The sequence below is a fragment of the Typopeltis vanoorti genome, chromosome 12 (genome assembly GCF_054136105.1).
Source record: "Typopeltis vanoorti isolate ZY-2024b chromosome 12, IOZ_Tvanoo_1.0, whole genome shotgun sequence".
Taxonomy (NCBI): Eukaryota; Metazoa; Arthropoda; class Arachnida; order Uropygi; family Thelyphonidae; genus Typopeltis; species Typopeltis vanoorti.
The window spans coordinates 59,383,573-59,407,651 of record NC_143560.1 but is presented as its reverse complement, the minus strand read 5'-3'; the positions used below and the strand labels follow the sequence as shown (position 1 = coordinate 59,407,651).

Sequence of the window (24,079 nt, the reverse complement as noted above, 5' to 3'; positions counted from 1 at the left end):
CACGAGCACCATTATCCCCTCCCTGTAGTGGTTATCTGTAAGATCTGCAAAATACCCCTTTACAGCTGCAATCACCTCTTGATTCATAAAAAAAGCTGACCAGCGAGAAAGAGTTTTAGTTTTGGGAAGAGATAGAAGTCAGAGGGAGCCAAATCTGGGGAATAGGGTGGATGTTCCAATAATTCATACTGCAGATCCCTTAATTTTCCCATTGCCAAAACACCTTTGTGTGTAGGTGAATTGTCCTGATGATAGATGATTTTTTTTTTCTTCTGTAAACCGGGTCTTTTCTCACTAATTTTTTCATCTAGTCTGGTTCAAAGATTGGAATAATATTCCCCGGTTATTGTTTTACCCTTTTCAAGATAATTAATAAACAAAATGCCATGACCTTTCCTGTTGATAGAACCAACTTTGTCTTCTTTGGCGCTGAACAACCAGCTTCTGTCCACTGTTTTGACTGCTGTTTGGATTCTGGTGTGTAATGGTGAATCCAAGTCTCATCCATAGTAATAAATCGATGCACAAAATCAGTTTTATTCTTGTTAAAACACTCCAAGCACTGTTTAGAGATTTTCATGCGAGTGCGTTTTGGATCTGCTGTGAGCAAGATAGGCACCCATCTTGCGCAAAGCTTTTTCATTTGCAATTTTTCATGCAAAATATATCCTACACGTTCTTTTGAAATGCCTATAGTCTCAGCAATTTCACACACTTTGACTCGCTGGTCATCCAATACCATATCGTTCACTTGATCAATGATTTCTGGTGTTGTTACACTTTTCAGACGTCCTTCACTTGGATCATCTTCAAGGCTGGTATGGCCATATTTAAACTTGGCAGCCCATTTCTTAATTGTCGAAAACGAAGAAGAAGAGTGCCCATAAACTTTTATGAACTTTGATAGAATGACTTGCAATTTCACATGGATGCTTATGACAGATATACCAACTTAGAAAAACATCTTGTCAATAGTGATGCTATTTATGGTCGAGGCCGAGAACTTTTCCACCATCGTATTTAATTTGCCATCTTCACTAAAAAGTGTGCCTAAGTAGCTGAAATTCTTTACTTGTTTTATAGATTCTCCATTGAGAATGCAGTTGAAAATTTCACTGTTCTTGCCTGTTTTCACAGTTTTGGGCTTCTCACTGCTGCTTTTCATGACCAAGTTTTCACAATTTGTTACTTATGTTACTTAATTTAAGTAAGAATCCTGAAGACTTGCACTGGATTTGTTTAGTTATCATCTGCATTAAGCAATAGATGATGAATAAGAGTGGAGATGAGTCACCCATGTTTTACGCCTGATTTTACATCAAACTATCTTCCCAATGTAACTCTTCCTAATTAGCATCATCAGCAAACAACCAAATATCTCCTGTCACATCCTGAAATATATCATTGATATAAAAAGTAAACAACAGTGGTCTCAGAACAGAACCCTGTGGTACCTCTTTTGTCACATTCCCCCTTTTTTTTTTTTTTTGATACTCTGCATCTCATACATAACTCACTGATTCCTATCAGTCAACCATCTCTGTAACCAAGCTACCAAGTGACTATCCATCACTATCCTGCTCAGTTTCAACAGTAGTTTACTGTGTGATATACTCTATCAAATGCTTTAGCAAAATCAAGATAAATCACTGTATAAGCATCTCCTCTGTTCAATACACCAGCCACCCTATTATAAAATGTAACCATCACTGAGACTTCCCATTAACAAATCCATGTTGCTCTCTTGAAAAATTTCCATTCTCATCACTCTAGGTTTATTTACTGTCTCTAACCAAACCACTATCCATGCCCATCCTGCTCATTTTCAACAGTAGCTTATTGTCTAACCCCTTCACCACTACACCTGATATACAGACTAGCCTGTAGTTGAATGCTACTGACTTGGATTATCCCTTGCACAGTGGCACTATTTTTCCTTTTTTCCACTCTTCTGGGAATGTTCCTTTTGCTAAACTTTTGTTGAACAACCAAGTTAAGGGCATTGCCAGTTCTTTTTCACAATCCCTTAATATTCATGGTGATATCTCACCCAATCCCACAGCTTTATTAACATCACGGTCACTTAATATTCTAAACCCTTCTAATTCTTGAAATGTTGATGTTCTGTACTCCTTCCTATTGTTATTCAACACTACTCTTGACCCATTCCTACATGAAATACATTAACAAAATACTTATTGAACATTTCTGCTACATCTTCAGTAGATGTGACTCATATTACATCTCCAGCATCTAAAGTCAGTCCTCCACATTCACCCTTTCTTCTGTGAACAATATAACTAGAATTCTCTGGGATTGCTTTATTGATTTAGGTCTCTTTTCATATGGCAGTTTCTCCTTTCTTGCTGCATTCATCACCTTCCTAGCTTGTGCCTTATAGTCCTCATGCTGCTGCTGTTGAGGGATACCCTGTTCCTTATATCTCCTTCATAACATCCTTTTTCTCAGAAGCTCTTGCATAATTCCATGATTCACCAGTTTTCACCCTTACTTTATTTATCCTCCTAACCTTAGCAATACAATCTGATATTGCCATACATAACTGATTTTGGACCAAGTTCCAGTGATTTCTCTGTTTTCTCTTCCCCTTCAATGGATTGCACATCACTAACCTGTTTCCTTAATTTATAATAATCCCCTGCTCTGTTATACCAGACATCTCTTGTGTTCCATGAAGCTTGTACCTGTCTAGCTATTTCCTATGCCAAAAACACACGAGTACTCTCCCTAGTTAATGGCATCATGGTGACACATTCTGTTATCAATGTATGAACAATATTATTAAATCTGACACTCATGTCCCATGTTGCTTCAGTTGCATGCTGCATAGTAGTTGTTCTTAAGTAGCTCAAGAAATTCATTCTCCTCATTCACACATTATTTTCTGCTTCCTCAGTGCTTCCATAGGTAAAGTCATCCATTATTATTCCACCCCCATTCACCAGTCTCTTCTGTATAAACATTTAAAAAGCATATCCCTCCATGTTTAATAGCCTGTAGCAACATCCTGCTGAATATCTAAAATTCAGCTTCCCTCAATCTAACATCAAATGGGCTCAAAGCCATTATCATTGCTGCTTCCTTCAAGTTCCACATGAAAGAGATACAACTCTTCTAAAATCATCAGTAATATCCCTCCTACTCCTCCTCCTATTATCTTCTCAGTCTTTTCAAAAACTGCTGTAATCATCATATTCTATTTCCCATGAGTACATCATCTTGTATTGACCATGTCTCACTGACACCAGTGATTTATGGACTGACCAACTATATCAAAACCACAAACGCTACATCCTCATTCCTAGTACTCCTTGCATTGGTGTATATTATTATTATTATCATCATTATTATTACAGGCTACTCCAAGGAGTCCTTAGACTCATTGAGGGAGGCCCTAAACATGTCAAGAACTATTCAGCATTTGCACAGTATCTATCATACTTTCACTTGATTATGTTTCATTTAGCAATCTTTCAAAGTAATTACTCCACTTAGTAGGGTAATTTCACCATACTTCTCGCATTTGGTTTTATTTCCCTTTTTTTATAGATAGGTATGAGCTCTACTTCAGTTGTCCAGAATTCAACCCCTACATAAGCCTTCTGAATTATGCAATGTAGCCACTGTATAACTTTATACCTTCATATTTGAGCATTTTGGTTCACTATTATCTACTCCACCTTTCTCATTTCTATATCAAAGGTTGATGTCTACTCCTGATTGCATTCCTCTTGATTATTTTCAACAAGTGTTCTGTCACTTCATGTTTCCTTTTGCATTCTTTCAATGTAATTACTCCAGACATCCATAGGATCTTTATCTTCAGTTTTTATATCATCTCTGATCCTTCTACAGTGTACTCCTTTCTCCATTTTAATGTTTCTTAGATAGCTTCCAGAATGTTATGCCACCTCATGATAATTCACTTTTCCTGTGACTTTTTTTTTAGCTTCTTTAACAGATAATTTGTCATACGTTTTTCTTTATATTATCTTATTAACTTACTTCCCAGGAACTTTCAGTATTATTTCCTCTTTTTCAGAACTGCCTATTCTTGTATCCATGATGGAGTTCTGATTTTTTCTGTCTTTGCAGACAACTTCACATACCTCCCTAGTCAAATCAATCAGTATTTTCTTTAGAGTTTGCCACTGAGACTCCAAGGTTTGGAGTTTTGGTGGCATGAATAATATTGGTTGAATAATATTTGAATAGTTGAGTTGATTCTAAATGCTGTTATACTTTAATTCTTTTTAAAAACATTTTACATGTAATCCTTTTTTTAATATGATATTTATTTTTATCCTACTTAAAACTAAAAGATGGTCACTTCTAATTTGAACTCTGTATACTTTTGTATTCTAAACCAATGTAAACCATCAGTGATAATATAATCAATAAATCTTTTCTTTTTTCTTGTCTTTCTCCATCTGAATTTGCCCTTTTCTCAAAATTTTGCAAAAAATTTCTATTTACTTGGGATTAATTTGTTACTTTGCTGTTTAAATCTCAAACAAGGACCAGCTTTTCATTTTCTTTGTCAGTTGCCTTCTCTAATGATACATAAATTCCTCCACTTTTTCCTTAGGAGAAGCTTCTGTGGCACAAATTATTTCACAAATATGTTTTAATAAATTTAGTTTAATCCTTTATCCAAGTGTGAGCAAACAAAGTTTGTGCCTGAAAATATCTTCAGGACTGAGGTAAGGTAGTACAACACCGGGCAACTCGCAGCAAAGGTGGATCAAGCTCTCAACTCCTTGTCTCAGTATCTCCCATAATGCACAGCACATCTCCTTGCGGACATGTATACTGCTATGCATTAAGGGAAGGGCCGCTACCCATACCGGTTTCGACTTTTATTGAGGTCTCGTCAGTGGGAACCAGGCCCAGAGTGGAGATACTAAGGCAGAAGCAATAGGAGAGGTCATCCTTACCTATAGGAGTTGCCAAAAGGTGTGCCACCTTATTATTAAATTACTCTGGATTTAGAGAAAGATGTTTGAAAGTTTATTTTTCAAACATCTTGGTTAGACTATAATAAATTTAGTTTAATCCTTTATCCAAGTGTGAACAAACAAAGTTTGCACCTGAAAGTATCATCAGGACTGGGGTAAGGTAGTACAACACCAGGCAACTCGTTGCAAAGGTGGAGTAAGCTAACATCACTCCTATCTCAGTATCTCCCATAATGCACAACACATCTCCTTGGGGATATGTATAATGTTATGCATTAAGGGAAGGGCCACTACGCAGACTAGTTTCGACCTTTATTGAGGTCTCTTCAATGGGAGCCAGGCCCAAGTGGAGATACCAGGCAGAAGCATTAGCAAGGTCATCTCTACCTATAGGAGTTGCCAAACGGTGTGCCACCTTTTTAATAAATTACTCTGGATTTAGAGAAAGATGTTGAAAGTGTATTTCTCACTTGGTTAGACTATAATAAATTTAGTTTAATCCTTTATCCAAGTGTGAACAAACAAAGTTTGCACCTGAAAGTATCTTCCACTGAAGAGACCTCAATAAAGGTCAAAACTCGTCTGGGTAGTGGCCATTCCCTTTATGCATAATATTATACATATCTGCAAGGAGATGTGTTGTGCATTATGATACTGATACTGAGATAGGAGTGATGTTAGTTTATTCCACCTTTGCAATGAGTTGCCTAGTGTTGCACTACCTTACCCCAGTCCTGATGATACTTTCAGGTGCAAACTTTGTTTCCTCACACTTGGATAAAGGATTAAACTAAATTTGTTATAGTCTAACCAAGTGAAAAATAAACTTTCAAACAAATATGTTTCATTGTCCAATTCCCTAATTTGAAATTTGCCATCATAACTCTACTAGAAATTGCCTGCTAATCAAGAAGTTTATCTTTATGTTTGAATGCTATTTGCTATGCCTTCCTTTTCTTATGTTCAGGTAAAAGTGATCATGGCGTCTTATATTTATTATTTGGCAGGATCTCACCTTTTTTTTTTTTTCTCTGTAAAACCAATTATGTCCACACAGTACATTTATAGTTCTTCTCAACTTGACTTCATTTCTACTGATGCTTCTCATTGATGGTACTTGTCTTCAGTTCTCACAAAGTGTGTTTGTTCCAGTAGCCGCGTTTCCACTGTTTGACCTGACTCCTCGATGAAAACAGTAGGGCTCTTGTTTAACCAGTAATTACCCCAGCTAACATGAAAGTTCATTACATTATACTAGTATATTTGTTTCTAGTTTATGCCAGTACTTAATATGTAATTTGGTCAGCTGAATGCCAAACTGCCACCACTTTCATTCTCACTCAGTGCATACCTACTAATGGGGTACACTGTGTGAAGGTGAAACTGGACACTAAATCAGAAGTTCTAGTCTATTCTCCACATTTAAAGATTATGTGGCAGTTTTCTCTCAGTTATCTTGCTTTTATAGTTCTGATAAAAAGATATCTGATAAAAAGAAATTTTATCAGATAGATATGCTCTTAAGCATATCTATCTGATAAAATTTCTTTTTTTGTTTTCAGGTATGTTTTAAGGAATGCTGCATCTTTGAAATTGCTAGTTTTTTTAGCTGATCTGGTTTGAAATTCTGATTTTTGACTTTGTACCTATATCTTCCTATATCTCACTATTATAAGTAATTTAAATTCATCATCAGCTTTTTGTTTTCTTCAATTAAATCAAATAGATTGTGTATGCAAATACTATAAATTTCAAGTATTTTCTTTATTTTTATTTGAAATGCTGAGATAAGATACTTAATTTTATGCAAAATTCTGTGATAAGGAAATGTAGAATTCACATCAAGAAGGAATTAATTATTGGCATATACATAAGCCTACCTTAATGATTCTATAACAATACATATCAAATCCAGATGGAACATAATTTTCAATGCATAGTTGAAGCTTCTTTGCTAACAAATGTCACAAGTGACAAGAAAAAAAAAGCACTTCAGTTTTCAGATCATGATTCCTGGCCTACTCTTACTTGGTTCAGTTATTGAACAGTTCTCATTATACAACTGGAACAGACTTTATTCTGCAAACAGAACTTTTTCATGATTGATAGAAACCCGAAATTCAGGGGACATATTGCAAAGGTGGTGAAGGTAACACAGAGGATTGCTGCAATAATGAGAAGGACACTGACCTTCAGAGATAAAAGAGTTATCATTCTGTTGTATAAGACCCTGATCAGACCACACTTAGACTATAGTTCTCAGATTTGGTCCCCAGGATATGAAGGGGATAAATTGACTGTGGAAAGGGTATAGAGGCAGATAACAAAGATGGTTTCAGGATTGTGCAACGTTAGTTATGAGGATTGGCTGATGGAATGTGGACTGCAGAGCTTGGTGGATAGAAGGAGAGGTTGTCACAGGGTTGACACCGAGGAGTTCTTTCGCTTGGTTGAACAGCAGGAAGGAATGATGACATTATGAAAGGAAACTGTGAGCAAGAGGGTGAGGAGTGTTTTCTTTGCATGGAGGGTGGTCGAACCATGGAATACATTGCTCGATAGAGTGGTGAGAGCAAGAACGGTCAATGAGTTTAAGGAGTGGTATGATGGACTTTGTGTTTCCTAGGAGGGACCTCCCACGACGAGTCTTGATAGACTTGTGTTTCCTAGGAAGGACCTCCTGCAATGAATCTTTTGACTCCTTGGAGGCCTAAATAATAATAATAATTTTTTTCCTTTATTACACAAGGATGTTTTGTCTACTGCTGCATTTGTTTGACTTGATATTCTTTAGGTGAAGAATGTTCTTGTGAAGAACCTTGAAGATTCCTTTCATTTGCTTGCACAAGCCTTTGCACCAGATATACTCAAATTATTCAACTTTGCAATCCATTCCAGTTATTTCATCTGTGAGGACAAACTCTGCACTTAAATAGAAGGGCCTCTATGGGAAGCCCACTCTCACCTGCTCTTGCAAATTTTTATCTGGAACACTTAGAAGAAATAGAAATTCTTTTCTCCTACATACAGCTTCAGCCTTCCTTTTGGGTGCACTATATCGATAATATTTTTACCATCTGGTCCCATAAGGAAGACCTTTACCATCCTTTCTAGCAAATCTATGCCCTAGGTTAATTTGACCATGGAAATAGACAATAAACTGGCATTCCTAAATATCTTGCTCTACCACTCTCCTTCAGGTGAACTAACTACCTCTATCTATCACAAACCTACCCTCACTAGTTGCTACATACAACAGAAATCTGCCTATATACCATCCTTCCCAAAAAATTGGAATAATAAAAACTTTACTGCATCAGGCTCATACTGTATGCAAGCAAGAACTTCTCCATACCCAATGCATTACAACTGAATGCTTTTCTAAATAAGCTTTAGAATAGGTTTTTGATCCTTACAAACCTCCCTCCTTCAATTGTGAAATAGTATGGACAGTTCCCAATTCCATATATTTCTGATATTTCCAAACTAATTTCAAGAGTACTCAAGAAATATAACCTTGTGTCTCCATTTATTACATTTAACAACTTTTCCTTGTGGTTTCTCTCTTAAAATAAATCATCTCCTCTTTCTCTTCCTGGCATCTACCAAGTTTCCTGTGATTGCCACCTTTCCTGTTTTGGATGAACTGACATTCTGTGGAAAAAAGTTTACAAGAACACCACCAAATCATTAATAAGAAATCTGATCTAGTGCAGCATGGAAATGACACCCAGCCACAGAATCTTCTGGTGTACAACACACTTACACCATGAATGCTGCTTCAAGTTCAGATGCTTACATAAGGAGGCACTAAGGCCTTACTTCATCATCTTAATCTGAATTGGAATGACTGTCTCTCCTTATCAAAAATCTGGGAAAGCCTCATTCTTATCAGACATCAATAATTTATCATTTTTTTAAAAATATATATAAATTTATTTATTTATTCTTATGGCAAAAGGAATACAGAACAGCTACAAGTCAATGTCCAGTCTGGAAAGCCAATCCAAGGCCTCATCCATCACCTTGTGGATGTCCTGCAGGGTACCACTGTGAAATTGGCTCTTTGGGCAGTCATTCACAATATGAGTAATCGTCTAAGCCATGGGAGAACAATCACAATAAGGGTGGTCTAACGGCCCCCATTTATGTAATAGGTAGCCACATTTGCACTGGTTAGTTCTGATCCTGTTGATTGATGACCAAATCTTCCTAGGAAGAGCAAACCAGGCTGCAGAGCACAGGGATCTTCTACCAGGAAGCCGTTTGTTGGGAGATTGTTGGATCAGTATTCTCTCCACATGTCAGGTGTTGATGGCAGGGCAGCTGAAGAGAGTTCGTCCATGGACCAGAAAGGCTTTCTAGATTTTAGGTGAAGACTAGGTAGATTTATGAGTGTCTGGTGCAAGAGCAGGAGTGGGTTGCTCATTGCTTTATTAAGAGGCTTGTCTTCTCCGTATGTTTAGTGGAGCAATGTTAGATAGGACAGGCAGTCAGGAGAAAGGGGTGCTTCTCACTGTCCCACTAATTGTGCACATGATAGAGTTTAGCTGGGTGTCTATAATGTTAGTGTGTGTGCACTTCTTTCCCAGACAGGAGCACAATATTCTGCTGCAGAGAATGCAAGGGCTAGTGTAGATGACCTTAGGACTTCTGCACCACGACCCTAGGTTGTTTCAGCAAGCCTTGAAATGATATTGTTTCTTGTTTTGATTTTGTTGGACAGGTTGATGATGTGCCTTTTATATGGTTAGGCTTCTGTCCAGGCTCACTCCAAGTATTTTGGGTGAGGCTCGGATTCTATCATTTTTCCACAGAAAGAAAGGTTGAGGTGTCAATTCATCTCTGCATTGTTCAGGTGAAATACTGTGGACACAGTTTTTGTTGGATTTGGCTTCAAGTACCGCTGCTTGAAGTACTCTTCCAGGATGTTCAGGTCTGTGTTCAAGGTTGATTCCAGGTTGGCAAAGGGGGTAGATTGATGTAGGATCGCTAGGTCATCAGCGTACATATACTTGCTTGAGCTGGTATGTGATAAGTCATACACTTAGATGTTTAAAAGTAAAGGGGATAACACAGAGCCCTGTGGGAGACTGTTGTGAAGGAATCTGGGCCTGCTTTTTTTTCTGCCAATATGGACCCAGATCTTTCTGTTGGAGAAAATGGATTCAAAAAACTGGAAAGTTTTTTGCACCTTATAATATTTCCTAGCTTTAGGAGGAGGCCCCTATTCCAGACTGTGTCATAAGCTGATGTTAGGTCAATGAAAGTGGCTCCAGATTTAAGTTTCTTCTGGAAGCCTGCTTCAATCTGTGTTGTTAGGGCCCAGACTGGTCACAGCAACTTCTTTCCAGCCTGAAGCTAGCTTGTTAATCGGGAGTGCTCTTTCAGTGAGTGGTGAAATTCTTTTAAGGATAATTCTTTCAAAGAGTTAAAGGTGAAGCAAAGTAAGGAGATAGGTCATAGATTTTTCACATCATTTGGATCTTTCCCTGGTTTGGGCACAGTAATTATTTTGGCTTCCCACCACAGATTTGGTAGTTTTCCAGTTATTATAATTTCTGAGAAGGACGGCCAACCATGTTTCGCCTTGTTGACTGAGATGTTTTGGAAACTCAGGGAGGATACCATCCACTCCTGCAGCCTTGCCATTCTTGGTGAGTTTTAAGGCTACCTGTACCTCTTCCCGAGATACTGGGTGTACAAGTTCAGGAAGCTCGGGGCCTGTTTTCAGGATTTGTCTGATGAAAGATTGCACAGTAATTTTCCTGATAGAGCTGGGACTATCTTGGAGGTTTTCAATAAATGATTAGTCATTTGATCAGGAGTTATTTCTGTTGTTTTGTGTGTTGTTGGTTCTGCCCCACCTAATTTTCTCAGAAGTGACCAGCTTTTCTGGCTAGATGTGGTGAAATCGAGTTCATGGATGGTTGAGATCCATCTTTCCTTTCTGTTTTTATCTAGTGTTGCTATGAGCTCCTTAGCAACAGTTCAGGAAGCTTGGGGCCTGTTTTCAGGATTTGTCTGATGAAAGATTGCACAGTAAGGGTCTTCAGTCTCTTCATATTTGGCTAAAAGTTCTTCAGTTTCTCTACTCCAGCATGGAATGTATTGTTTTCTGTAATCTCTAGGAATAGAGGCTTTGGCTGCAGTTTTGATTAGTTTAACAAATCTTGGATAGCAATTAGGGTGGGTGGAATTGCTCTAATGGTTTGCTCAGTTTGTTTCTGAAATGCATTCCATTTGGACCTGTGAAAGTTCCATCTAGATTGGTGTTCTGCTGATGACTGGGATTGATATACGTCTCTATTAGTGTAGAACAATGTTGACTATTAGGGAATCTCTTGAGGATGGTTCTGGTTGTTGGCAGAGGGTGGTCTTCAGAGTCTTTAGAGACTATGCACAGATCTTGGATGTAGGTTCTGTTCCATCTGGCTGAGTGGAGAGTGCCTTCCTGCTTGGCATCGTAAATCAAATACAGGCTATATGTATCCATCCAGTTAACTAGATTATTACTATCCCAGTCGTTAGAGGAATAGCCCCATATGGTGTGATGAGAGTTTAAGTCACCAACATAAATAACAGGGTGAGGTGGTGGCTGGTCCATCTGATCAGGCCGGATTGCAATGGTGGTTTGTAGACATTGTAGATGGTGGTATTTTGAACTTTAATACATATGGAGTATTCTGCATCAGGTACACATTGGGTTATATCCTTGAGGCCAGGCCTGATGTAGGTTGCCAGGCCATGCTTGGGATGGCAGTTATAAGACACAAGAATTAGGCCTGGGATCTTTAGTCTGTTGAGGGCTGTGTCAGGCACATGGTTTTCCTGGAGGCCAAGATGTCAATTGCTTTGTCTTTGGCTATTTTGCTGATGACTTTGGCTTTGGATTTAGATAGTCCTTCTATGTTTAGGGAACATATCTTGAGAGAGTGTTGTTTAGGGGACTGTAACTTATATATGTAAATATATATCTATTACTACAGCTCACACATATCATGTTGTTCCTTTATACCATCATGGCTCGCTATTTTAAATAAACCATTCTTAATATTCTACCTTGTTCTGCTAGCCTTCCTGTCACTGATTATGTGTAAATTTTAGGTTGAAATATTTGGCAATTAAAGTTTATTATTTTATTTCCTTATGTGTATGTGTGATCTAGTCTTAGAGGAAAATACAAGTATGGGAAGTGGCCACTTGCAGCGAGTCTAAAACTTTTGAGAGGTGCCAATATTTTCCATCCATTTACTTTTTCATAAATTTTCTAGTCATTGGCCTTTTTGATTTTCATGAATGGCATTGTCACTCTCGATTATACAACCTCTTAAGCCAACGCTAGCATCCTCCTCATATAACTCTGGATTGCCTCTTGTTTTATCCCCCCTCTTCCTTTATTCTCTGAAAAGTCTTTTCCACATTAATCTGGTAACTCACCAATTCAACTCTATTAAATAACTTTACCAACTTATATGTCTCAGTTACATCATTATATCTCTTTTCTAGCAGTCTTTATAAATGGCATTCTGGCCTTATATCTTCCATTCTAGAGTCCTGACACCTTACCTACTTTCCTCTGTGACCTTTCTTGTATATCCACATTCACTATTTTAGTAAAGTGGCCATGAATTGTCCTTGTCCACCATCATCCCAAGATCTCATTTCCTTCACCTTCCTTCAAAGATATCTGTGTGCATTGCATTGCATTCCATCCCTGCATTCCCAGTTTAAAACCTTATGCTTTGCATCATTTAACTGATAGATGAACTCATCCACTCAGACAGTGTTCAAATCTTCCTGTAGATCATGTCTGCTCAACTTCGTTTCTCATGATTTACCTTAACCTTGTATCATCTAGAAACAGCTGCATATCTCCATTTGCTAGGAGTTAGATGCCTTCATCACCCAGCAAACCACTGCTTTTTTGAAATCAAAGAAGGTTGAGTAATTTTATTTTAGGTTGGGTGCTCTCTGGCATGGTAGGTCAGAGTGGATATATGCACAGACATCACCCATGTTGAAAGGAGTTAAATAATGTGTAACTTGGAAAATTGAGGTGAATAGTGTTAGGGTGAGTGAAATTTGGGTTTCTGTCAAGAAGAGTAGGTGGGGGGTTTGTAGACTGGAGATAGTGAATACTGTTTAGGTTGGACTTGAGGTAATGGATGTTAGTGAAGTGGATATGCAAGGCTCTGTAGGACATATATTCGACCACATGGATTTTGCATGTTTAATGACCCAACTGTTGTCTCCATTTTCACACTTTTCTTCGAGTTGTTTTTGAAGTTGATATCTTTGTTCTCTCTGGACGAAAGTTAGGTCAGGTCGAGCATGTATGTGTGATTGGGGCAAGTTCCTTTAAACTTGTTATTAATCGCTGTTATTAGTTTAGATTAGTTTAGATCTTGTTGGTGTGTTGCAAGTCACTTTCATGATTTTTGGAAATGATGTGAGATGTGATAAAAGGGGTCTGAAATGAAGGCATCTGACAATATTTCTGGAATTAAAGTTACATTCTCTGTTTAATTTGCTGATATCATCTTTTAGTGATTTCCTAGTTTTCATTGGAAAGTTCAGAATAATGGCATTGAACTTGTTTTTGGCCTCGATCAAGTCATGTAACATCGACGCAATTAGGTCAATGGTACACGAGTCCTGCAGTGGTGAATGCTATGTTTGGCTTCTAGAGTTAGTTCTGGTTTCTGTCCCCCTGCCCCCCCCCCCCTTTCTCCATGCAGTGTGAATGATACCCTTCAGGGACATGCTAATTATACGTAGAGACTCGGAACCTCCTCCTTTTCAAGGGTACATTATTAAAAAACCGTCGGTACAGCAGGTTGAATGGTAGATGGGCCTAAATCTGTCAGTAACAAGGCAGGAGCTTCCCAGTCAGCTGACAAATAATTCCACTGCCACATACTCTACCTAGTTGTGCCTGGAAATAGTCCAAGTAGTGGTATGTGTAGAGGCACTGTTTAGAGCATTTTATGACAAAGAGACTGATTACTCTCTGTAATGGGCATCATGTTTATGAGTCTGTCTCCTCCCATTGCATGTCTCCAGTCTTTCCTTTCATCAATGAATCAAAAATTAAACAGAACAAACAGTGACATTGCAATCAAAATAAATCTCCCTCTTAAACTAATTTCATCAAAAAAATCAAACCAACCACAATATTAAAACATAAAAACATATCCCTTTCACATTCACTTTACAAGCATCCATCACATAAACTCCAGCATAAATCATGCATGTTGCCACTTCCAACATCCAAACTAGGCCTTCTGCTCTTGACTCTTGAGAGAATCTCCAAATTGCAACTACATTCAACCAAAGTCTACCTTCAATGCCCAAATCACTTCATGATTCATTTCACCACAAGAGTGACACCAATGTTGCCTGCCAGAGAATGCCAAATTTAGAATCTCTTGCTTTTGACCTTCTCTGGATCAAAGTTTCTTGTCCCATTTAGTAACATTCATCTGTTGTATTTACTGCTCCCCAAATTCAAAAAACCATGCTAGCCTCTTTGCCTTCCTATCATGAAGCTTGAACTTCTGCAATCCAGCTATCCAAATAGCGAAGTCATCTTCCTAGGTCACCTCCATATTTGAGCATTTTGGGTTCAAATATCATCTACTTCAGTTGCCTTTCCACATTTCAGGTTTTTGATGGCTTTTTCCATCTCAGTATTGATATCTATTTCTGAATGTATTCCTGTTGAGTATTTTCTACCACCATGCTGTCACTACTTGTTTCATTTTGCAGCATTTCAAAGTGATTACTCCAGACATCTATAATATCTTTACCTACAGTTTTCATGGTACTTTTATCATCTCTGATTCCTTTTACAGTACTCTTTTCTCCATTTATAAGCTTTTTCAACAGCCTCAAGAATTTTTTTGCCACCCTCCTGGTATTTATTTTCTATGTTCTTACCTAATTCTTACTGTGAATTTTTTTTAGCTGTTTTAGTTTTGCATAGTGTTTTGTTTTCTTATTCTCTGTATTCTATAAGAGCACAAGCTTACTTGTCAGGAACTTTTGATATGCTTTCTTCTTTTCTTTCACTGCCAATTTAACTTCCTGAGTCGACCATGGAGTTTTGATTTTTCTATCCATGCAGATAACCTCACAACATGCATCTCTGGCTTAATCAATCAATGTTTTCTTCAAATTTTGCCACTGAATCTCCAAGATTTGGTTGTTGTTTTCAAACTCTTTCATTTTTTTCTTGAATAATATTTATGTATTTGAGTCTATAGTTCACTTCTGAAATCTGCTCAACTTTGATTCGTTTTGAAACTTTCTTACACACTTTTGTTTTCAATATGATTTTTAATTTTATCCTGTTCCAAAATACATGGTGATCACTTTCAGTTTCAAATCCTCTGTATATTCTTGTATCCTGAACCACTAGGAAAATATAGCTTTCAAAAATAACATGTTAAGTCAATGAGACTTTTCTTATTTTTTGCATTTTCTCTCCATGTGAATTTGCACACATTTTTATTTTGGAACATGGTGATAATAATAACTAGTCCATGTCCTGAACAGAAATCCATCATGTAAATGTTAATCTTAAAGATGCTAATCTCATATGAAAATTGAAGATGTTACTCTCATATGACAATTGAAGATGTTGATCTCATGTGAATATTGAAAGCATTAATCTCAGTCCTTTATTTCATTCAGATATTGTTATATCCTTAAATAAATCCAAAATAAGTCTACTGGATTCCTTAACTGAATGGAATTTAACTGCTGCAGCAAATTTGGCAAGAAAATCAGCATTGAAAAAGGCAGACTATGGAAATAAGCAAGAATATTCAAAACATCTGAATCCTGAATGGAGAATATATAGAACAAGTGTAAGCCTCTGTAGCTCAGTTGGTATAAATGAGCCCTTTGGTTGGAAAGACCCAGGTTTGAATTCCATCTGTGATGTGAGAAAGCTTTGTCAGGTGTTTTCAATCAAATGGTGAGTTAGCTGGTCTTATACGGAGGTAGATGGTTTTTTCCTCCCAGAAACTCAGGTTTTTTTTGTCCCTCAAAACAGGTCAACCAGCTCCATGTCATAAATACTTACCACCCTTAGGGAATACAACAGAGGAATGGCAAGCTGCTGCATTAATTGTCTAAAAATCCCTAATTAGGGAACTCAACCCATCTTGGATGGACAAGAATTGGATGGATGGCTTAAACAAGTGAAATATTTCAGCTATTTAGATGCTGTTTATTTAGTGAATAGAGCAAATTGCATATGAAAATAGACAGCAGAATAACCAAAGCTGGTATGATGAGAAGTTAGCTGAATAAATTTATATGAAATAAAGAGAAATTAGCCAGAATGCTAATACAAGGTAGTGTTCAAGCCAGTTTTAACATGTGGATCTGAGAACTGAATTAGAAGTAGAATAATTGATCAACTATACATAGAGAATTCTATACAGATAGCATCAGTGGCAGAATCATATTGAAATGAAGATATTAGGATGGAACTTGACATTGTTAGAATTCATGAATAATCTGTGAGCAGAACTAAATCTCAGATGATCTGGTCACTTAAACAGAATGAGAAAGTAAAGGTTACTAATTTGATGCCATAATGGTAAGAAAAGGATCTACAGGATGACTTAAATTTAAGTGGATTGTTGCAGTTAGAAGTGACTTAGAAGACCAAAGTATGCGATCTAATGATTGGAGTCCTTACAGATACTAGGATAATTTAGAGAAAAATACTTGATAGGAAGTTAGCACTCTAATTATGTAAGCTTTCATGTAGTACTGCCACAGCATTCTGTGTTACACACACACACACGCGTGCAAGGGATGGGGGGGGGCTAGAAAGTTCTGATAAACGCCTAGAACAAAAATTAATTAATTTTATGTCTTCTTATATATCCTAAAAGAAAAAGAACAAATTATTACAATTTGATGTAATAATTTAAAACCCCCCATCACATGGGGGGGTTAAATGCTTTAAGATATGTTCTTTCTTGTGGTTATAGCAGTTGTTTTAATTTATGAGAATTTCCTGCTATCTACAGCAATTAACACACACACACACACACACACACACAAGGTAGGTTCCAAAAGTTTCCAGCCCAAGATAGAAAATTTTAAAATGCCATGCATGACAGATATAGCACCATCTAGGGGGGAGGTTAGTGTACCAGAGTTTCGACTCTCTACCTGCATCATTCAGTTGGAGTCACTCATATGACTAACACGTGGCATGCTAAGTGGTTGTAATGTTAAAAATTGAGTACTGTGCTGTGATAAAGTTTTTCACTAAAGAAGGTCTTTCTCCAAGTGCTATCAAACAGCAATTGGATGGTGTTTATGGGGAAGCTTCTCCTTCATATTCCACCATGAAGGAATGGGCTAAACAGTTTCGCCTAGGAAGAGAGCATTGAAGATGATCCATGTGATGTTCGGCCTGTGGAAGTGATAACTGAGGAAAGTGTCTCTCTTGTTGAGAAAGAGCTGCTCAATGACAGATAGCCTGAAGCTCAAAGAAATCTCAGCAAGGTTGAGGATTTCTATAACAACCATCTTTCGCATCATTCACGATAAGCTTCACATGATGGAGGTCAGTGCAAGGTGGAGTCCCAATTTCTCTCTTCAATTCAGAAGGAGCATCATGTGACCTGTTCCCACAAGTTTTTAGAACTTTGCCAAGAGAGAAGTGTCGGAATTGATTGTCACCAAGGATGAAACTATGGTCCTTTATTATGATCCTCCTTCCAAAAGGGAATCCATGGAGTGGTGCAAACCAGGCGAAGCACTGCCAAGAAATGCCAAGGTCACTCAGTCCACCAAGAAGATCTTGATAACAATCTTTTGGGATTGCTGGGGAATTCTCTTGATTGACTTCAAGGAAAGGAATACCATCATGAATGCAGAATGTTATGTTTCACTCCTGCATAAACTGTGTGATGCCATAAAGGAGAAGAGACGAGGAATGATGAGTCATGGTGTTCACTTGCTTCATGACAATGCTCCATTCCATACAGCTATTGTTGCGAATGCTGCATTGAAGGACTGTGACTTCTAGGAGATTGAAGATCTACCCTACTGCCGAGATCTAGCACCCAGTGACTACTACCTCTTCTCAAAAGAAAGACCTTAGAAGAAGAAAATTTGCAGATGACAATGAGATGAAAGATACAGTTTCAGGCCATTTTGCAGACAAAAGTACACACTATTTTTTCGAGGGCATAGAGATGTTAATTCAAAGATGCAGTATACATCTCTTAGTGAGATGTGCTTTACATTATGGAAAATACTAAGAATAGTGATCAGAGCTTTACCCACCTTTACGATGAGTTTTCTGGTGTTGCACCACCTTTAGACTTGAACTATGTTCAGGCGCAAACTTAACTGTTTGCTTACTTGGGATTAGGAGTAAAATAACCAAGTTTATAAAATTACTTGGTAATCCTAATATACATTATTCTCAAGGTTAAAAAAACTTATTTACATATATATATATATATAATATATATATATATATATATATATATATATATATATATATATATATATATATATATATATATATATATATATCAGGAATTTGATGGTGATGGTTTTTATTTTATTCAAAATAAAAACACCTTGTAAGAATAGTGATCAGAGCTTTACCCACCTTTACAATGAGTTGCCCTGGTTTTGCACCACCTTTAGACTTGAACTACGTTCAGGCGCAAACTTAACTGTTTGCTTACTTGGGATTAGGAGTAAAATAACCAAGTTTATAAAATTACTTGGTAACCCTAATATACATTATTCCCAAGGTTAAAATAACTTATTTACATCTATATATCTCCTCCAGAGATTCTTATTCAAAATAAAAACACCTTGTAGCGACTTGTATAGGTAAAGTTGATAAGGCTCCGTATTACTAAAACCTTGGTATTTAGGGTCTAGCTACTCACTGAGGAGACCTCAAAGAAAGGTTGAAACCGGTCTGGGTAGTGACCCCACCCATAATGTATTGCAGTATACATCTCTTAGTGAGATGTGCTTTACATTATGGAAAGTACTAAGAATAGTGATCAGAGCTTTAGGAGTAAAATAACCAAGTTTATAAAATTACTTGGTAACCCTAATATACATTATTCCCAAGGTTAAAAAAAAATTATTTACATATTTACATATATATATATATCAGGAATTTGATGGTGATGATCATAGTGAATTTGTTGATTTTTGGTCAGTTGCTTTATTTTTTTGGTTAATTGCTGTTCATTCAATTGCTTTTTCATTTAATTGTTGCTCTCTAAATTGTTTACATTGAATTTTCTGCATACCCATGTTCATACCAGTTTTAACTTTATTTTAAGCTATCTGAGAAATGGATCCAATGTGATAACTACAGCTAGTTATCAAGCCAGCAAAAATGGTTTTCAAAAACATTTAGGAATTTCTTCAGAAGAGGCTAGAGTTCTAATCATGAATAGTGTTACTATTGCAATGAATGCAAGAGATGAGTTTCTTAAAGATAACTTCAAAAAAAGCAAGTATATCTTTGGTGTACCACATAACATATATACTGGATCTAGAACTACCATCATTTTGAATAACGAATGAGACCAAATTGTAGAAATTACACTTTGATTTTCAGTATAATACCATCTTAACTCATTTTTCATATTCCATTTTGGGATAAGAAGTTCATTGCACATGAGCAATAATAATTAGCCAAGTATTTTTTCAGATAGTAGAAGTATTAGAATTCCATTATGTCTGCATCACAGAGATTTTGGTTGTTATCAACATAATTTTGAATCCTGTCTGTCACCAATTTCTTCATCATCTTATCCACAACTCTAGTGCACAGATTAGCCTATAATTCATAGTATCAGTCTTATCACCTGCTTTGTGGCAGAACAATTTTGCCTCTTTTCACTCCTTTAGGACTTACCATATTGCATGACTTCTCAAGGCTGCTGTTAACTTATTGGAATATTCCCATATGATGTGGTGATATGGCATTAAGTTCTACTTCCTTATTAACATCAGGTATACTTAATTCCTCATATATATCCTGCTCCCTCAGCATCAGTCCCTCCTCTATATCTTGTGCACTCTAGTTCCTCACTGATGTCACCCTCACACTTCTGAGAATGAAATACTTTGATGAATTGTTCGTTGAATACTTCAAATAACTCATCTGCAGCAATTATCAATATATTATTTTCATCCACTAGCATCATCTCCATAATTATTTTATTTTACCTACCATATATCAAAAGAAACTTGTAGGATTTTTCTTGAGCTGATTGGCTGATTTTCAAAACCACACTTTGGCTAGCTTTACCAACTGAGCCACCCTATGTTTTTCTGTTTATAACCGTCATGCAATTGATTATTGCCATTCTCTTTTATGCTGCTTCCATTATTCCTTCTTTTTATTCCAGACTGAATGCTCAGTGTGTTTGCTTATCCATTTTCCTCCTAACCTTCATCCATTTTCCTCCTAACATACATGCATCTAATCAATTTAACCTCCTAACCTTCATACCTAATATTCAGACATTGCTGCTATTAAATAGTAGCAATTACTACTACTAGCAATCACTTATCTTGTAGTTTAACATATATATATATATATATATATATATATATATATTTTCCTCACATAAAACTTCATATGCCTCACCACCCATGTGACAACCTCATGGTTGGTCACTCATCAACTGCAGGGAGATTTGACACCTAATTCACAATCATCTCCTTTTTTGATATTATCATATTCAAGACTTTAGATTCTTATATGCCCTTCGTTACATTCCTAAAGTTATTTTCTCCCTGCCACACACAAAAAATAAAATAAAACACTTGATAAATTCATTTTCCTTCCTCCCAGTTTTAAAATAAAACACTCAATAAATTCTTTTGGCTTTTATTCTGTGTTATCATATACAGGCACACCTTTATGGCATTTGTATAAAGGTATGTAAGTTCTTTTCACTTAAACCTTGTTATTTTCCAGTTCTACCTACTCACTGATGAGACCTCAAAAAAGGTTGAAACTGGTCTGGGTAGTGACCTCTACTCATAATGTAATTACAGTATTACATCCCCTAGGGGCTGTGTTTTTACATTATGAGAAAAATATCAGGGACATTGAGGGAGCTTGCTCCAACTTTGATATGAGTTGCCTTGGTGTTGTACTACCAAGTGGTTACTTACACTTGGATTTGTCGATAGTTTTTTGGTATGAAACTCGTAGATCTTAGTCCTAGTTCATAGAGTTTCGCTTACTGGCAGATAAACATCAAAGGATTTGTATCCCCTTCATTATTATTAAGGTTGCCAGAAAAATAGCCTTTTGGCTTTTATTCTATGTTACTCAATAAATTCATTTTCCTTTCTGTTAGTATTATCATAATTAAAATCACCCATAATGATTCCCCTCCCCCTTTTCTTATTTGTTAGGTCAGTTTGCCTATATATTTCCTTAACACCATCTTCCATATTCCTAGGCCTATGGCAGAATCCATCTGAATATATTATCCTATCCAACTCCACCTGATGCCATCCTGCCTCAGTTTCCCTTTTGCTTCTCCACCTTTGCAAGAATACCCCCTACTATTATTGAAAGTACTTTCCATCCTCCCATTTGCCTTTCCTGTTGTCGTGAAAAAGACCTTATCCTTCCATTTCTATTCTCATCAGGATATCATCCTCATTCAATCATTTTTCACTTATTCCAACAATTTTTGAGCAAAGGAACTTTAACCAATTTTATTTGTCTTATTTCTAATATTCTTGACATTCATGAATAAATACAACAGTTCAGTTTAATTTTTTGGTCTATAACCAGTTTTACTCACACTATCTCTCAACTGTGACTTCTCCATCTCCACCCTATTCTTGGCTGCTCACCTAAAATACACAGAAAATCAGACTTGTGAATTCACCTCAGATCCTGTAGGGTATAGTACAAAATGGAGAAAGAGAGCACTCAGAATATCTAAAGCAGGTGATTTCTGAGTTGCTGAAAAATTTGTTTAAAAATGGAAATAAGAAATCAAAAAGTACCCACTTTGAGAAAATGGTAGTGAAAAAAATCATTAATTGGACAAAGTGGAAATAAGTTGTGATTAATTTTAAAACCCTTTGTTGTAAAAATTCTAGGGATCCATTGAATAACAGGAGGCTATTCCTGGAAACTGTATAAGGAGGGTGTGAGCATGGGCATGAGGAGCAGTTTTTCTTCATGGTGAGTAGTTGGTGATTGGAATGCATTGCCTAAGTGTGAAGCAAATTCTGAAACTCTGAATGGGTTTAAGGAATAGTTTGATGATCTTTTTATCTTTTAGAGTGAGAAAGCTGACCTGATCTCCATGTTTAATCTTTTGATTCCTTGGACGTTTGATGTTAACTTTGCATGTTAATAATAATGATTTTTTTCCTTGATATCTTAACTCATTATTGCCATACCTGTGCAGTGCACTGACTGCTTATTTTCCACGACGCAGTTGTGTTTTACTCTCGTCAGTGATTTTCTAATATCCATCCTTGCATTCTCTCTTTGTTCAACTAAATCATTTATTCCAATCACCTTATTCATTCATTCTCCCAAGAAATGGACCTTTTGAACTTTCTAATTCACTACACCTTTAGTAATGCAATCTCTCCATACAGTACTACTCTTTAGTCATTCATCACCTCTTTTTCTTCTCTGTATTTTCTTTTATTATTTTTGCATCCTTCCAAAATCTTCCAAAAGACTTGTAAAATGAGTTTATCAACATAAGATAAACTCATTTTACAAGTCTTGTATTTCATTTACTCAGAACTCCCTCATTCCAGCAGTTGGATTTTTCATTGTCTCATCTATCATCTTCACTCTTGTTCCAAGAGTTGCATTCTCTTTCATCTCTCTCTCTCTCTCTCTCTCTCACACACACAAACACACCACTTCTTTTATGAAACTTTTGGTAATGGCTTATATATATTTGTTCCTTCTTTTATTGCCTTTTGGAAAATCTTCTCCACTGTCAAACAAATAAGCTGCTCTTAGAATTTATATACCTCAGTTATTTCATCCTTTCTCGTTCTGTTTACTAAAATGCAGATTGCATTCTTTCAGTCTGCTCATATAGCCTATGTTCCATGATTCCTGATATAATTTTTGTCCCATTCCTTTATACCCTTCTACTTTCCTCATCCTGTCAAAATCCATTTGACTAAATCTGTGAACAGTAGTCAAGATTCAATCTGTTCAAAACTTGACACAGTGTATCCATCATATCCCTATCTCTGTTGGTTACTATTTTTAAATTCCTCCAGGTTGTTTTCATCAACTTATATTCTTGAAACTGCAACTCATGTCCACCTTCAAACCCCTATAATTTTCCTCCTCTACTCTCTGCAGAATATACAGCCCTCTATCTGTAAATCCGAGAGTTACTATTATTATTCAGGAGCTCCATGGAGTCACAAGTCTAATCATTGGAGGTCCATCTTAAACAATACAGTCTGTCATCCCATTACTTAAACTTGTTCACTTGCTCTCTCTCACCATCCTATTGGGCAATGCATTCCACTGTCCAACACACTCCACAATAAACCCACTTTTCACACCTTCTTATTCACCACTTCCATTCACATTTTCTAGGGATGGCCCCTTATCCCTCCTCCCTCCTCCCTTGTTCTTCTGTATGAAAGATCCCCTCAGTGTTAGTCCTGATCTGGTTAACATGGAAGAAATTTTTCATAGAATGGGATGGGGAAGAGAGAATAGAACAAGAGGTCATCCCTGGAAACTGTATAAAGAGGATGTGAGTGCCTCTTAACAGTTTTATTGTCTCAATCATATTACCTCTTCATCTTCTATTTACCAACCTAGAGTTTTAGGAATTTTACATATCTAGGGAGCAACATGATGCAAGATTTTAAACTGTAAAAAGAAGAGAGAGCTTGGAAAAGCAATAGTAAATCTATAGGCACTGGATAAGATATTAAAAAAGAAAAAAAAAACTAAAAATGTGAACCTCGATACAAAGCTGGGGTATTGGAAACATGCATGCTCATGAACGCTGATGTGGATGTGTTAATAGGTAATAGTCAAAGACTCT

The 24,079-nt window shown here is 36.7% G+C and overlaps 1 protein-coding gene across 1 annotated transcript in view; it reads left to right on the top strand.

The window, feature by feature from the left end:
• The window catches only part of LOC150100821 (betaine-homocysteine S-methyltransferase-like), a 113,492-nt gene that overhangs the window by 20,322 nt on the left and 69,091 nt on the right, over nt 1-24,079 (top strand). Inside the window, exon 2 of the mRNA XM_090401805.1 lies at nt 19,334-19,506. Coding sequence (XP_090257931.1) covers nt 19,334-19,506 — 173 coding nt within the window. The remainder of the gene's footprint in view (nt 1-19,333; nt 19,507-24,079) is intronic.